The sequence below is a fragment of the Bos indicus x Bos taurus genome, chromosome 23 (assembly GCF_003369695.1).
Source record: "Bos indicus x Bos taurus breed Angus x Brahman F1 hybrid chromosome 23, Bos_hybrid_MaternalHap_v2.0, whole genome shotgun sequence".
In the NCBI taxonomy this organism is placed as follows: Eukaryota; Metazoa; Chordata; class Mammalia; order Artiodactyla; family Bovidae; genus Bos; species Bos indicus x Bos taurus.
Window position 1 is genome coordinate 35868236 of NC_040098.1, and position 16059 is coordinate 35884294.

A 16059-nucleotide genomic window follows, 5' to 3' on the forward strand; every position below is an offset into this window, starting at 1 on the left:
TAATTCCTTAGTCCTTGGCTTCATATCAGCACCACAGAGCATTCAGTACGGATGAGGTTTTGGGTTACCTTAGACAAGTCAGTCTCCTTGTTGAGTGCCATGGTCTAATGCTTATGTTCTCCCAAAATTCATATGTTGAAAATCTAATCCCCAAAGTGACAATTTTAGATGGTGGGACCATTAGAAAATAATTAGGTCATGAGTTCAGAACCCACATGAAGGCAGAGCCCACATGAATGGGATTAGGGCTCTTGTGAAAGAGGCCTGAAATACTTGCTCATCCCTTCTATTTAGGGATATGTCCTGGAAGAGGCCCTCACTCACTCAACCATGCTGGCTCCCTGATGTTGGGCTTCTAGCCTCCAGAACTGTGATAAGTAACATCGTTTATAAACCACCCAGCCTCTGGCATTTTGTAATAGCATCCTGCATGCACTAAAACACTAGACATGATTAAGTGGGAAAAAAAATAAAATGTTGTCAATCTTGTTTTCCCTTCCTAGGTCATAAATGTGGAAAGGGTAGCATAGATATTCAATTCCAGTGTCACGTGATAACATACTCCATAGAATTGTAAATTTCTTTCAAATTGTAGTTCTTTAACATGCTCATCTGGGAAGATATTTTCTTAGATGTAATTAAGATTTAAACTATTAGATTTTGGATTTTATGGGATCAGTTGAGGGTGTTAAGAGCAAAGATAGAGCTTTCCCAAAGTAAAAGCAATTCAGCCTGAAGACTGCACCATTACTGGTACCCCAATCACCAGCCCATCTGCCTAAGGATGAAGCAACTGGACCCTAAGGCCTGTCACTGGACTGTCATAGAATCCTAACTTAATTGCTCTTTGACTTAGAAAACTTATCTTCACTTCTCTAGGCCTTGGTTTTCTCAACTAAACAAGGAGATTAGAGTAGAAATTTTCTTACATTTCAAAAGAGTATGCATATCTCTGTATAAAACATGATCCCAAACTGAGGTTTTATCCTTTTTCGTGAAAAGAAAATTATCGATTGGTCATGAAGCTTCCATGTTTGGATCTCTTCTACTTCGCATTATCTGCTCTATCTCACGGTGTATTTCTCTAGCTAGCCTTAAGGAAAATTCCTTGATAGAAATAATTACTTGATTGTTATGAAATATTACTTTTATCTTTGGTCTTTCATTGAAAAGCTGGACTTGTAGTTAAGCACACTAGTGAGAGAAATTGTTTCTAAATGTCAGTATGTCACCTTGAGGAATTTTTCTATGTGGAGTTGCTCAGTCAAGTCCAACACTTTACGACTCCATGGTCTGATGACCCACCAGGCTCCTCAGTCCATAGGGATTCTCTAGGCAAGAATACTAGAGTGGTTTGACGTGCCTTCTTCCAGGAATCTTCCTGACTAGGGATGAAATCCAGGTCTCCTGTACTGCAGGGGGACTCTACTGTGTGAGCCAACAGCTCCCAATAAAATGAGTCTGGACATATACAGAAGATGCGTGATTTGTCTACTTTTGTTTATTGCAACAGGGTTTTTTTTTTTCAGTTAACATATCAGTCCCGTTTATATTCACCTGAAAGCAATCTAGAATCCAAGTTCTTTCTGAAACAAACAAAAAATAACACAAAAGGAACTTTTATCTGAAAGAGCAGTTAAGATTCTGTCCTTTTCAACCTTTTTGTCAGTGGTAGATTATCACATTATCTTAGGACATGAAACAGTGAGGGATAGTGTATGTGGAATGAAAGACCAAACAGGTTTTAGTTCACTGTATGCTGTGAGACCAGCATCAAAAATTCATTGAAATTTTATTCTGCATGAATAAAAGTGTTTCATTGAACAAACACCTAATGAAGGCCTGTTGGATGCAAAGAATGGACAGCAGTGAAGGGCACACATGTGGACTTTATGAATTAGGACTTAAATTTTAACAAAAAAACAGGAATGAGGTGAATTTCAAAGTTAAATGTTGCACCACAACTGGGACACGTGTCCAGAGGGAAAAGCACAGAATGCCCTATGTCCACATAACAAGGAGACCTGAGCTGTGTCAGAGTCAGGAAACGCTGTTTGGAGGAACTGGTTTTTACTGAGATCTGAAAGATGTCGAGGAGGTAATCATGTAAGAGAGAGAGGGTGTTCCAGGGAGAAGAAGGCATTTATAAAGAGCTTTAGCCATATGTGAGAATATAGAGTGAGAAGAACCGACATGCCAGGACTGAACCTTCAAGGAATTTAATTTGCTTGGTAAAACTTAACCCTAACAGGACAATGAATACAAGGTAGAATATGATCAGTTCTGTGAAAGACATAAGAATCAAGCTTTGCAGAGCAAGGAGATATTTCCATTTGCCGGGGTAATTCGGTAAAGATTCACTTAAACCTAGGAAACCTGGTTTCTATTGCTACTTTTGGATCGAGTTTTATAAGTTTAGATAAGTGACATAATCATTCTTGGATTTACTTATATATTCTTAATATGGGAGGATTGCCTAGATAATGTCCAAGGTTTCTTACTTTTCTGAATATCCAATGAATCCCACTGATTATTATCTGGGGGAAAAAAAAAAAAAAAACCCTTTACATACCAAGTGTAATATCTGAAATAAATTATATAAAAAGCATTGAAATTCTTGCTATTTTTGTTTTTTTCAGTTTTTTTTTATTAAATTCAAATTTATTTATTTTAATTGGAAGCTAATTTTTTTAAATATATTTTCCAGATAAAATGGCAAGATATTTAAAGAATACATGGCAATTTAAATAGGTATACATTATTAATGGATTCCCTCATTGATTTAATTAACATATCTATTAATATCACCTCACATATTTACCTTTCAAGATCTTTTTGGTGAGGACTTTTAAGTTTTACTATCTTACATGTGTGCTAAGTGACTTCAGTCATGTCCAACTCTTTGTGACCTCATGGACTATATAGCCTGCCAGGCTCTTCTGTCCATGGGGATTATCCAGGAAAGAATGTTAAGGTGGATTGCCATGCCCTCCTCCAGGAGATCTTCATCTCTTTATTTTTTATGTAATGTCCTTATATTTCTTTGTCTTTGGAAATTTTCTTTGCTCTCAACTCTACTTTATCTAATAATAACATATGCTTTTATCCTTTTATTTTCCAAATATCCATGCCATTATTGAGTTTCTTGGGCTTTCCTGGTGGCTCAGACAGTAAGGAATCCACTTGCCTTGTGAAGACCTGGATTCAACCCCTGGGCTGGGAAGATCCCCTGGAGGAAGACATGCGAATCCATAATCTTGCCTGGGGAATTCTGTGGACAGAGGAACCTGGTGGCCTCTATTCCATGGGTCACACAGAGTCAGGCACAGCTTAGCAACTAAACCACCACCTGATGTTCCTTCACATTTATTCCTTGGGAGGAACAGCCCTACTCAGGCTGCCTTCTGACACTAGGTTGGAGGTCAGGAATGCTGGGCCTGGCTTGTCTTCTCTTAGGTGCTGCTGTGTTGCTCTTCCATTATTCAGGCCCTAAGTGAGTACACTTTATGTTTCAGAAAACTGTAAGTCTGTATTTTTTCATAATTTTCTTTACAAATGCATATATATAGTGATATCCATATGACATTTTATTCATCCTTCTAGGCCATTGCTCCGCTTTTATTATGACTTGAGATTTAAACCCTGAAAAAAAGATATCTATTGTAGAGTTTGGATTATTTGACAGTAGATGAATTGATGGATTAACAAAAGAACTAAAGATGATTACTTAATAGAGTTCACACAATTTTATATATGCATATGAAGAGAGTTATTCACATACAATTGTATTCCTGGCCCCTTGTGGTATTCTGAGAATTTTGATTGAAACTATATGTAAAAGAAATTACTTTATCATGATAGTTAAATAACTGTTATAATTATGTGTGTACATTCCGAATCTATTAGTCCAGTAACCATAAAAATGAGTGTCCTCATCCCCTGGAAGAAAATGTTACTATTTCCATTTCTATTTCTATTTATCTCAGTGTCATTTAGTTTATATTTTGTGTATATTTTATTAATGTCATAATATATTAGAATACCAATGCATATAAAATACTTTTACATAATATAATTATGTCACTGACAGTCTGTTGAAAAATGGAAATACTTTGGAGATTAGTTCTTCAGGAATCAGAAAATTATCAAATGTGCTGCATAAAATGTTACTTAATTTGGGGGAGTTTACCAACAATTTTTTATGAAACCAGTTCAACTGAAGAGAGGCAGAATGTTCAGAACACGCATATTTGCATGAGTTTGCATAGAGACTCAAAGACGGAAAAATTTTTGAAGTTGGGTAGTCCATGGGGTTGCTAAGAGTCGGACGCGACTGAGTGACTTCACTTTCAATTTTCACATTCGTGCATTGGAGAAGGAAATGGCAACCCACTACAGTATTCTTACCTGGAGAATCCCAGGAATGGGGGAGCCTGGTGGGCTGCCTTCTATGGGGTCACACAGAGTCGGACACGACTGAAGCGACTTAGCAGCAGCAGCAGAGGAAGACCAAGAGACCTGACTGGACAGGGGAAAACGTCAATCCTGAATGCAAGAGCAGGTTTGCTCCCCTCAGTGTGGTCTAAGTTGTTTTTCTTTAAATCACCTCCCTTTCTTCACCTTTATTCCCTAAATCCCGTCCTCTGCTTTACTAGTTCTTTTCCAATAGTACAGATCACCTGTTAACATACCATAAAATGTACCTGGATTCATGTTTATTGCAGATTATCTGTCTTCCCCCAGCTAGAATATCAGTTCCATGAGGATAAGTGTCTACCACTTTGTGTATTGATGTAAACAAAGCACCTATAAGAGTTTTTGAGTCAAGGAGGAATTAAGTCAATAATAAATTGGTTAAATGACCAATAGCAGAGTACTGGGCAGGCGTATAGGTTTCAAAATTTTGTGACTTTAATTAGCTATTGTAAATAAACTGTTCTACAGTTAATGTTACAAGGTTAAGACATGTTTCTGTATCTATTATCAGCATAAACATAAACTACATTTAAAGAGAAGGTTTTAAACCAAACATGATAGCCAAAATGCACATTTGAAAAAAAATTATACTAGTTTGTTTTCTTTATCCAAGATATAATTATATTCCTTTTCAAAACCTTTTCCTTACATAGGTGTGTGTACCTATACGTTTATATATATAAATAAAATTCCATCTATTCAAAGTTATGGTTTTCCCAGTAGTCACTATGGATGTGATAGCTGGACCATAAAGAAACTGAGCACCAAGGAATTGATGCTTTTTATTTTTTTTTTTTTTTTGGTGTGAAATATTTTTTTTAAATTTTATTTTATTTTTAAACTTTACATAATTGTATTAGTTTTGCCAAATATCAAAATGAATCCGCCACAGGCATACATGTGTTCCCCATCCTGAACCCTCCTCCCTCCTCCCTCCCCACACCATCCCTCTGGGTCGTCCCAGTGCACCAGCCCCAAGCATCCAGTATCGCGCATCGAACCTGGACTGGCAACTCGTTTCTTACATGATATTCTACATGTTTCAGTGTCATTCTCCCAAATCTTCCCACCCTCTCCCTCTCCCACAGAGTCCATAAGACTGTTCTATACATCAGTGTCTCTTTTGCTGTCTCGTACACCAGGTTATTGTTACCATCTTTCTAAATTCCATATATATGCGTTAGTGCTTTTGAACTGCAGTGTTGGAGAAGACTCTTGAGAGTCCCTAGGACTGCAGGATCAAACCGGTCCATAATAAGGAAATCAGCCCTGAATATTCATTGAAAGGACTGATACTGAAGCTGAAGCTCCAATACTTTGGCCACCTGATGCAAAGAATTGACTTATTGGAAAAGACCCTGGTACTGGGAAACATGATGGCAGAAAGAGAAGGTGATGGCAGAGGATGAGATGGTTACATGGCATCACCGACTCGATGGGCATGAGTTTGAGCAAGCTCCAGGAGATGGTGGAGGACAGGGGAGCCTGATCTGAGTCTGTGAGGTCTCAAACAGTTGGATATGACTGAGTGACTGAAGTAAATCGAAGGCATGCATATGTGCTACGTCCATAATATAATGATTATATGATCATTATATCATATAAGTCATTATAAGTCACATTGACAAATATGCTATTTCAGTTTCAGGTATCATTATACATAGATATAATGATTATATGATCATTATATTATATAAGTCATTATATAAGTCACATTGACAAATATGCTATTTCAGTTTTAGGTATCATTGTATGTAGATAATATTGACATATAATGGTATTTGGTTTCAGGTGTACAATATAGTAATTTGATATATATTGCGAAATAATCTCTGCAATAAGTCTGGTGAACATCCCTCATAAGAAATAGTTACAATTTTCTCCTTGTGATGAAAACATTTACGATCTCTTGGCAGTGTTCAATTAGGCAATAAGTATATTCCCTTTTTGACTTAATGCAGTGAAATGAGACAGTGGCGCTGAGTATTAGAATCAAAGAATCATGTTGAAACAGTTGAGTTGAATCAAACTTCTCAGTGCCAACTCATATAGAGCTGTCTTGAAAAATCCATCCCTCATTAGGCCCACCTGGCTCCCATCACAATGGTATGGTGTGCAGGCATAGATCGGTGTTTAAGGCTTATGGTATCTTTTCCACTTGTCCGTGCATTTCTTTTTTTTTTTTTTTTTTCATGGTTGTAAAATTATTTTTTATTCTAGGACCAAATTCCTTCTCCCTTGTTCAAAGCTCACAGTGTCATTTGCCTGAAACAAGAATCTACTAGCATCGTGTAAGGTCAAGTGGTTTCCTCAATTTTATTCATTGTTTAAAATAAATGTTTGGTAGAATTCAATGGTGGTGCCATACAGACATAGACTTTTGTTTGAGTGGAAGTTTTTAACTACAGATTTAATATCTTTAGTAATTACAGGACTATTCTGATTTTTTATTTCTTCTTAATACGAGTTTTGAAAAGTTGTCTTGTTATAGAAAATTGTCCATTTTTCCTTCAATTTTCATTTTTTGGCATAAATTCTTTTTTAAATATTCTGGATCCTAATTTCAATTTCTGGAATATCTTTAGTGATGTCTCCTTTTTCATTATAATAATGGCTAGTGTATTTTCTTAATCAGTCTTCCTAGTAGGTATCTATCAATTTAATCTTTTAAGAAGTGAAGTTGCTGGCTCCTTGGGTATAAATCTATTCTACTTTTATTGATATGCTAAACAGTTTTCCAAAGTGGTTTTTACCAAATTACACACACACCAGCAGGATATGAGAGTTTTGCTTGGTCCCCATCTTTACGAGACAGCAAAAGAGACACTGATGTATAGAACAGTCTTATGGACTCTGTGGGAGAGGGAGAGGGTGGGAAGATTTGGGAGAATGACATTGAAACATGTAAAATATCATGTAAGAAATGAGGTGCCAGTCCAGGTTCGATGCACCATACTGGATGCTTGGGGCTAGTGCACTGGGACGACCCAGAGGGATGGTATGGGGAGGCAGGAGGGAGGAGGGTTCAGGATGGGGAACACATGTATACCTGTGGCAGATTCATTTTGATATTTGGCAAAACTAATACAATTATGTAAAGTTTAAAAATAAAATAAAATTTAAAAATAAATAAATAAATAAAAATAAAATAAAACTTCAAAAAAAAAAAAAGAAAAGGCAAGTTAAGAAGCTGGGAGATGATATTTTGCAATACACATAACGTGAAAAGGACACATACGTATGTAAATGTGTAAAATATATGAAAAATGTTTAAAAAAAAAAAACTCTTAGGTAATAGAGAAATGGGCAAATACATAGAGAGGAACTTCATACTGGGTTTTGGCAAACATGCATTTCTTTCTCCACATCTTTCAGTGCTTCATCTGTCTCCTGTCTTCATTATCCAAAGAGGTTATAATTATGGCAGAATAGTCTAAGTAGCTAGTCTTGCAATTGCTGCCCAGTGTACATTTTGGAAAGAGGCTGGGAAGGAGTCCTTCCAGTATTAGCATTTTACTTTCAGGGGATTAGAAAGCCTTTCATTTGAGGAGTCCATCAATACAAATATGTCTCAGGAGTGAACACTGGTTAATTATTTATTTGATTAGTGATTAGCTGACTGTCGGCTGAGAGTAAGGCAATGAAGGATTAATAAACAAGGGAGGATTCAGGCAAAAGGAATGAGAAACTCTTGGAGAAAGTGGACACATGATTAAGGAGACCATTACCTCTATTTGGTGTAGGTTTCAGGTTTTGTTTAGGCTGGCTCTTGGAGAAGACAATGGCACCCACTCCAGTACCCTTGCCTGGAAAATCCCATGGACGGAGGACCCTGGAAGGCTGCAGTCCATGGGGTCACTGAGGTTCGGACACGACTGCACCACTTCACTTTCACTTTTCACTTTCATGCATTGGAGAAGGAAATGGCAAGCCACTCCAGTGTTCTTGCCTGGAGAATCCCAGGGACAGGAGAGCCTGGTGGGCTGCCGTCTATGGGGTTGCACAGAGTCAGACATGACTGAAGTGACTTAGCAGGAGCAGCAGCAGGCTGGGTGTATAAATGTATGGGTTGTTTGCATTTGATTTCCATTCATCCTCTATGCTTTACAATGTATGTCTTATTTAAGTGTTGAAAGCGACTAGTGACTCACTGCTTGTTATCACTGGGTAGTCCTGCTTTGGTTCTGGGATTCCATAGGCTCTAGCAGAGGCACCTTAGACTACTTATTTCTATCATTTGCTGCGGAACCTTAACATTTTTTGGTGATTTCTGGTACTAAGTTGATGACATACAGGACAATAGAGCTCAGGTGCTTTTGGATAAAACCCTAATTTATCTCCTCCCTTCTCTCTGACTTTTCAGTCACTTATTGACTCAGCTAGTCCCATGTTGCTGGATGCCTTTTTTGGCTCCTCTGTCTGCCTCATTCCTTGCATGTGGTCAAGGTCTATTTCATTTCCTGTATCTCTCACATGCTTTGCGACTTTTTACTTGGCAGAGCCCTCTTTGATTTTTAGTGTCATAATATTCCCAGCTCTTTCTGGTCTCTTTTTCTCTGCCAGCCCCATAAACATAACTCCTCAATCCACATTAAATTTTCTCTTATCTACTTCTGGACCTAGTGCTCTCTTGGACTGAATGTTCTTGGTTTCCTGTTGCATTGTAGAATAAAGACAAACTCTACATTTTGCAATATATGATTCTCCCTAGTGCATAAAAATCCATACAAGTATTTCCCCATTCTAACCCTACAATAATATATGCAATATATCGTGGGAGCATAACCATGAGAGATACAACATGAATGGTATAAAATGAACATTTCTTGTGTTTTTGTCAGACTTGATTATTCAATGATACCTTATAATGCTATGTGTATTAATATCTCAGTTGCCTTGATCTAGGATGTCAGAGATCCTTACTTCATAAGATGATCATACATGAATTGACAGATATACTGTTTTCCTACTTTTGCACATCAATATCCCATCAACTTCTCAAAACTCCATCATAAAGCTATCCCATTTGAGTCACTCCTATGACACACTCAGATGGCTCCTAGCTTTACTTCAATCCACTGTAGCCCCATGGTGGCTCCACATCTTATTCTTTTTCATGCTACCATGCAATATAGCAGTTTGTGTGTTTATATCACCCTCTCCTTCTTCACAACTTGCAGACCTGCTTTGGGACAAGAGAGATTTTTTTAAACCTCAGTTTAAGTCCTCATTGTATCCATGACATGTGACTTACTAACCTATAAGGTCAGTGAACTTCAAAGATTCTTCATTTGTTTCTTTTCGGGAACCACGGCTACTATTCTTGATATAATAGGGCCATTTCTTCAAATGTAATTTTATGTGGAAATCTGTAAAAGTTGGGAAAATCAACGCTTTCTGGATGGCAAGCGAGTGATTGTTAAATCCTGTCCAAATATCCCTGCTTTGGCTATTCCTGACTGACTCTATAGTATATCTATGGCTCTGTTCAACATTGTCTGAAACCTACAGTATTCACTTTATATGTCACAGTCAAGCAAGGAGAGCGCTCTGAATGTCACCACTTCTGTTGTTGATCTAAAGTCCTAAATTTATGCTTGAAATAAATTTTATAAGAGACAAATACATGAGGATGTGTGTGGTCTATTGGTGTGTGTATATTTCCTCCAATGGCATTGTCCCCCTTACTGCCAAATTTTCCCGCTAATAAATACCATCCTCTCTGCTGGAAATATCGAGACACTGAACAAAAGAAAGTTAAGCAAGTAACAAAATAGAATTAGATGTTTAGGGCAGTAAATGACTTAGAAAGTGCTTACAAGGTTTTTTCATGGAAAGGGAATATGAGATATTTGCTCTTGAGATATTAAAAAAAAGCATATACATTTGGGTCCTTCAAAATAAAGTGTTCTAACAGCATTTCATCCTTCACTACCCAAGTCTTAGAATCACTTTCCCTTTGCTGCTTTTCCTTCCTTCTGTCTTACTCTGCTTCTCTCTTATTCATCCCCCTTTCCCTTCTACTTTGTTTTTTCCCATTTTCTTTACCAGGAATTACTGCTAAAGCCCTAAAGATGCTGCAAAACCAGCCTCTTCTTAGGAAGAGCCACTATCTCCCTAAGTGACTGACTTCTAGGTACTGACTTCTTAGGAGAGACCATCAAGTGATTGGCCCTCATCCCAGTTTTTTGGAGGCTGTTGAACAAGTTGAGCATCCCTAATCCAGTCACATTGCTCCAGCCTCAGTAGAGACTCAGTCTATTTGGAGAATTTTATAATTCAGGGACCTACTAGGGCATGTTTGCATGGCAAATAATTAATGGCAAGGATAGTTACTCTAAAAGGAAGACAGAATGATATCTCACTTTTCAGATAAATGTGTTTTTGAATCCAGCTTTCTGATCTACTCAGTGTCTACGTGACCAGTTGGACAATTGCCCAGAGGCCTCAGGTGGTGGACAGATGCACACCACTATTTCTGCCATTCAATTGATCAGAGTGTTTATTATACATGGGGTACCTGTGGGTCAGTTAATAGGCAGCTGACTTGGGCTGCTTAATTTTTTCCAGATGGTGCTTGCAGAGTGAGGGAAACAGAGAGGCTGTGGAGAATACTGCAGGTGGGGAGCTGTGGTTCCAGAACATTCCCCCTGATTAAAAAGGAAACCATGAATTTGGGGATCCCCAACTTGTGAATGTCCTGGAAAATCACCAGGATACCCCTCAAGAGAAATACTTGTTAGGGGCAATTTCAGATCAGTCCGTCTGGACCAAAGAAGGCTACAAGGGCACCATGTAAGTCAGTGATGTCAGAACTTTCCCATCTCATTACCATCTTCCCAGTTCCAACATGGCCCAAGGAATGAAGATCCAGAGAGGGAGAGAGAAGGAACGTTGCAGAAATGGACACATCTGCACTTTCTGGTAGGTCCCCTGGGCCTCAGCAGGGGAGAGGGAGACATTGAATAGGCTGAATATGAGATGGAGCTGACACTTGACTGACCTGGACTTGTGAAACCCAGAGTGATAGAATGTATGGAATGGCTGCAAGGTGATGCAGGAAATGAGGATGCAGTGGACTGTGGGTGACGACAGCCACTGCAGGAGGATGAGCCGGTTCACCTTTGTATCTGCTATAGTCTCAGCCTTTGTGTCCCCCAGAAATTTCATATGATGAAATCCTGATTCCCAGGGTTATGGTAACCCTAGGTGCAGTCTTTGTGAGGTGATGGAGTTGTAAGGATGGACCCTCTTCAATGAGATGAGTGCTTTTATATACAAGAGACACACAGTGCTCCTGAGCCCTCCCCTGTGTGAGGATACAGTAGGAATTATGTGACCAGAAAGGACCCTGCATGACCCCGCTGTGGAAATCCATTTCCATTGTTTTTAAGCCTGTGATATTTTGTTATAACATCCCAGATGGACTAAGACAGCACCCTAACAATCTTTAGACAGTTCAGGAAACCTCATGCTATTTACACAAAGGTGCAAAGCATTTATCTTGTCTGGTGTAACACTGTGATAGTTGGCTGAAAGTCGTGGCTGGCTTTCATAAAGAATCCTGAGAATCCAGCCTTCTTGGTAGCATGACCAGAACCATGAACAAGTGTCTAATTCTTTGATTCTAATAACTTGACCCAGAATCACTGGCTGTGATTCTTATGGAATCTCTTAATGGTCTTCTTTCTAATGCCAGCTTTTGCTATTTGTGACTAATTTTAATAGGAGCTTCATTCTCTCAATTGTAGGGGTGAATTTTCTTTTGATTTACTCTTAAATGAAGATAAGAAATGTTAACAAATTGCCCTCTTAGATTTTGACATCTCTAAAGCATCTGTGTTTATTTTTTTAAGAGGAGACCCATTACAGAGCATGCATTAAAAAGCTCTAAATTTCAAGAAGCTCGCTATGGGATAGATGATTATGACCATCTCAGAGCTGGATGGGATGGATGTGGATTTAGCATGTTTTGCGGGTTCGGCACGTCAGGATCTTGATGTACATGTCAACTTTACGTGAATCCCTGCGCAGGCAGTAGAACAGGTTATAATATTCAGAAATACTCCTATCTTCATCGCTGAACGTCATGGATGAGAATCTTGACCAGGTGTTGCTAACCTCGTGTATCGTCTTCAAGACTGGAACAATAATCTGAATACCCAAATGATAATGACTTCTCATGCATTCCCTTAGTACTTGTTTATCTTTTTTTCTTCTAATTATCAAATAAAGATATGAGGAAGACATATGAATATAAAACTCTCCAGACATGGATTTTGGAGCCAGCCTATGAGAAAACTACTAGAAATCTAAAAACTAGATATGGAACTCAAGTTTAGTTTTAACTTTCTCTTTTCTTCCTGGGTTCCCACTCTCATCCTTTAATTTGAGGAGAACAGAGAAAGAAGACAAGTGGAACTTCAATAGCAGATGTCCAGGGTTACTTTAGAAAAATGCTGATCTTGGAAAGTCTGTTCTCTAGTACTACTACTCTTGAAAACATTACAACCACCAGTGCCCAGGAAGAGGCAAGCTGTTGGTGGAACTGTGTGCAATGCAGGGAAGGCTGCACATGTCAAAAATTGCAGTGAAATTCTGATTCCTTTACGGTAGAATCTATCACTATGAATGTCTAGGCTCCTGCTTTATGTAGTAGCCATCTAGCATATAGAAGTCATGAATCTTTTTCTTACAAAATGAGATATTTCCAAACTCCTTATGCATTACAGTGGTCACCTCTTTCATTCATGAACAAAGAAAGAAAGCCCTCTGCAGGATGCTCACCTTCCTGAATTGACTCTCAATGAATGCTTGAAGTTTCTCTGACATGTTCTCAATCTCCATGGCACTTGATATGACTGCCTCTGACAGATTTTTCATATTCCGAAGCTCCAGGAGTAGATAATACAGAGGATTATTCCAGGAGTACAGTAACACGAGTGTCCACTTACTAAGGTCTTCATTCTAAGCAACCAGAAGAAATGATCTCATTTAAAAAATCATAATTCACTGGTTTTGGTAACGTGGTCTTTGCTCAGAGCAGCTGACCTAAAAATCTTGGTTATTCCTATGTGTATGCAGAGATTTTTGAAGGTAGTAAAAGTTGCAAAAGTATAAAATGCAAGCTATTAGTTCACACTTTGCTGAATTTTTAAACATCTAGGTTATCTTAGGAACTAATTCTTCTGATGCATTCTAATGTATAACATGAAGAATTTTCTTTTTACTTCTGAAATTCTACCACCACTCAGTGAGTTCTTTTGTGTTTGTATATTTCCGAGAGAGAATCTAAGTATTTACGCAAGTGAGTATGTGCTGCAGTGCCTGACCCAGGAAAGAGGGATTCCACCTGTGCCCACATCATTGTCACCCAGTGATTCATTCGTATTAATGAATCGATGAGTCCTTCCTATTGATTGTAGATCGGTAATTGCTTTATGATATTACAACAAAGAGACAAGGAAGAAGACATGACGTTCCTAAACAGGCTTCTCTCCTCAGCTGATCCCACATCAGCCCCCTGCTGATATCAGAACAGTTGTTTTGTTGACATGTGTCCGGGCAGAAAATGGCACAGCGTTGTCTTTAGTAACAGCATCAGTGGGATTCACAGTGGAGGGTTCCCCCTAGTTCACTACTACTAGCAGAATTGAGCCTGAAAATCCCGGGGGCTGAAAATCTCTAGTTAATATGCTTGATTTCTTTACAGCCATGAACTGTTTTAGTGGTAAAGAACAGAGAACTGAGTAGGATTAAATATAGTAATGCACATAAAGTGAAAGTGAAGTCGTTCAGTCGTGCACGACTCTTTGTAACCCCATGGACAGTAGCCTGCAGCAAGCTCCTCTGTCCATGGGATTTTTTAGGCAAGAGTACTGGAGAGGGTTGCCATTTTCTTCTCCAGGAAGTCTTCCCGATCCAGGGATGGAACCCAGGTCTCCCGCATTGTAGACAGATGCTTTACCATCTGAGCCACCAGGGAAGTCTCGTCACATAAAGTGCTAAGTAAAACGTAAGGCCATGTAGTAAATCTAAATAAGCTTTAAATTTAAGCTTATTGAAAATCCCTCCTCTTCTTCCTCTTTGTCCTTTTTCCTTTACTTGTTCACCCTCATTATTAATGAGCTTAACAGGAGAATAGAATGCTAGTATCATTAAGAAGGTTGTAGAGAGAGAAGATAGAATTTTAAGGGGGGATACATGTGAAAATATTTTAAATAAGGTTAGGAGGAAGAATAATGCAGGAAATCAGAAAGAAGAGATTATAACAGTGAAAACTTGTAGCTGCCATAAATGATTGAGGCTTCTATGTAAACTGTGTTGTCCTCAGAACAGAGGCAATTGTTGCCACCATGAGAAGGAAAGCAATGTCTTATAGGCCATTGTGGGGGAGACTTACATATTAAGAATATAAGGTGACAGAGGAGTCATTGAGAATGAGAAATGAAGGAGGTGTCAGAGAAATAAAAGCAGAATCAGGAGAGCTTTGAAAGGAAGATGCGAGGGCTTGGGTGATGCAGTATAGGATTCCCAAGTAGGAGTCACTACTAACAGAGTGTACTCAAATCTGGGGTGTGTTTCTTACATATTCATGAATTTTGCAATCTTATATTTTACACATGGAAGTACCCATTCGTTTCCTGTTTTCATACAGAATAATAGCTGCAATCCTGTGTCTAATGCATGGGTTGAACTAAAGTTGTCTGCATGGACAATTTATGGATCTGTTATTATCTTGCTACTACAGATCTTTAGTCATCCCTTGATTTCGCTCATGCTTTATCAGCTGCATAGTATAGTTTCTCTTCTATTGCTTACGGTGCCTCCACCTTTTTCTGCATATACAGTTAACATAACCTCTAATAATCTGAAGTCTGGTAACCTACAGACTGTCTCATTTGATTCGGTGAAAAACCCAGGTGAAAGACTCACGTTCATCTGCTGGGCTTTATCTCTTTCTTCGGGAGTATGGAAGGAATTGGTGTGGCAGCTCTTGGTGGCATTGATATAGTACAGTTTGCCCTGGGCATATTTTTCATCCTGAAAGTAATCAGGCAATTAGTTAGGGTTGTTGGACATTCAGTAGATGAACCCATTACCAGAACACTAACATGTTTGATAGACGCGTATTTTTTTTAATGGGGGGGGGGTCACAAAATTTGAAAGTCATTCTTTTCCTACTTTTCTATATATTGTCTCTATAAAAATGATTTTACATATAACTTTTCTAAATTTAACCTTTTACCTTCTTGTTTTATTATTATCTTTTTTTTTTTTTTTTTTTTTGCTATTTGAACCAAATATAGCACATATGTACCAATATTTGGTGCTTCCCAGGGGACGGTAGTGGTAAAGAATATTCCTGCCAATGCAGGAGATATAACAAGACTGAGGTTTGAATCCTAGGTGAGGAGCATCCCTTGCAAGAGGGGACAGCAGCCTACTCCAGTATTCTTGCCTGGCCAATCCTATGGACAGAGGAGCCTGTTGGGCTACAGTCAGAAGGGTTGTCAAAAATTGGACACAACTGAAGTGACTTAGAATGCATGCATGCACCTCATTTAATCATTTAATCTTTTG

At 38.5% G+C, this 16059-nt stretch overlaps 1 protein-coding gene across 3 annotated transcripts in view; it reads right to left on the minus strand.

Moving 5' to 3' along the window:
* LOC113881820 (chorionic somatomammotropin hormone 2) overlaps positions 1-16059 on the minus strand; it is a 70549-nt gene that overhangs the window by 45352 nt on the left and 9138 nt on the right. Inside the window, exons 3-5 of one of the 3 annotated variants that reach the window (XM_027524933.1) lie at positions 15412-15519; positions 13264-13443; positions 12289-12630 (exon numbers count right to left, since the gene is read on the minus strand). The exons of the other annotated variants lie outside the window; for them this stretch is intronic. Coding sequence (XP_027380734.1) covers positions 12439-12630; positions 13264-13443; positions 15412-15519 — 480 coding nt within the window. The 3' untranslated portion in view covers positions 12289-12438. Of the gene's footprint in view, positions 1-12288; positions 12631-13263; positions 13444-15411; positions 15520-16059 lie in introns of those variants that run through there. 3 annotated transcript variants of the gene reach the window in all.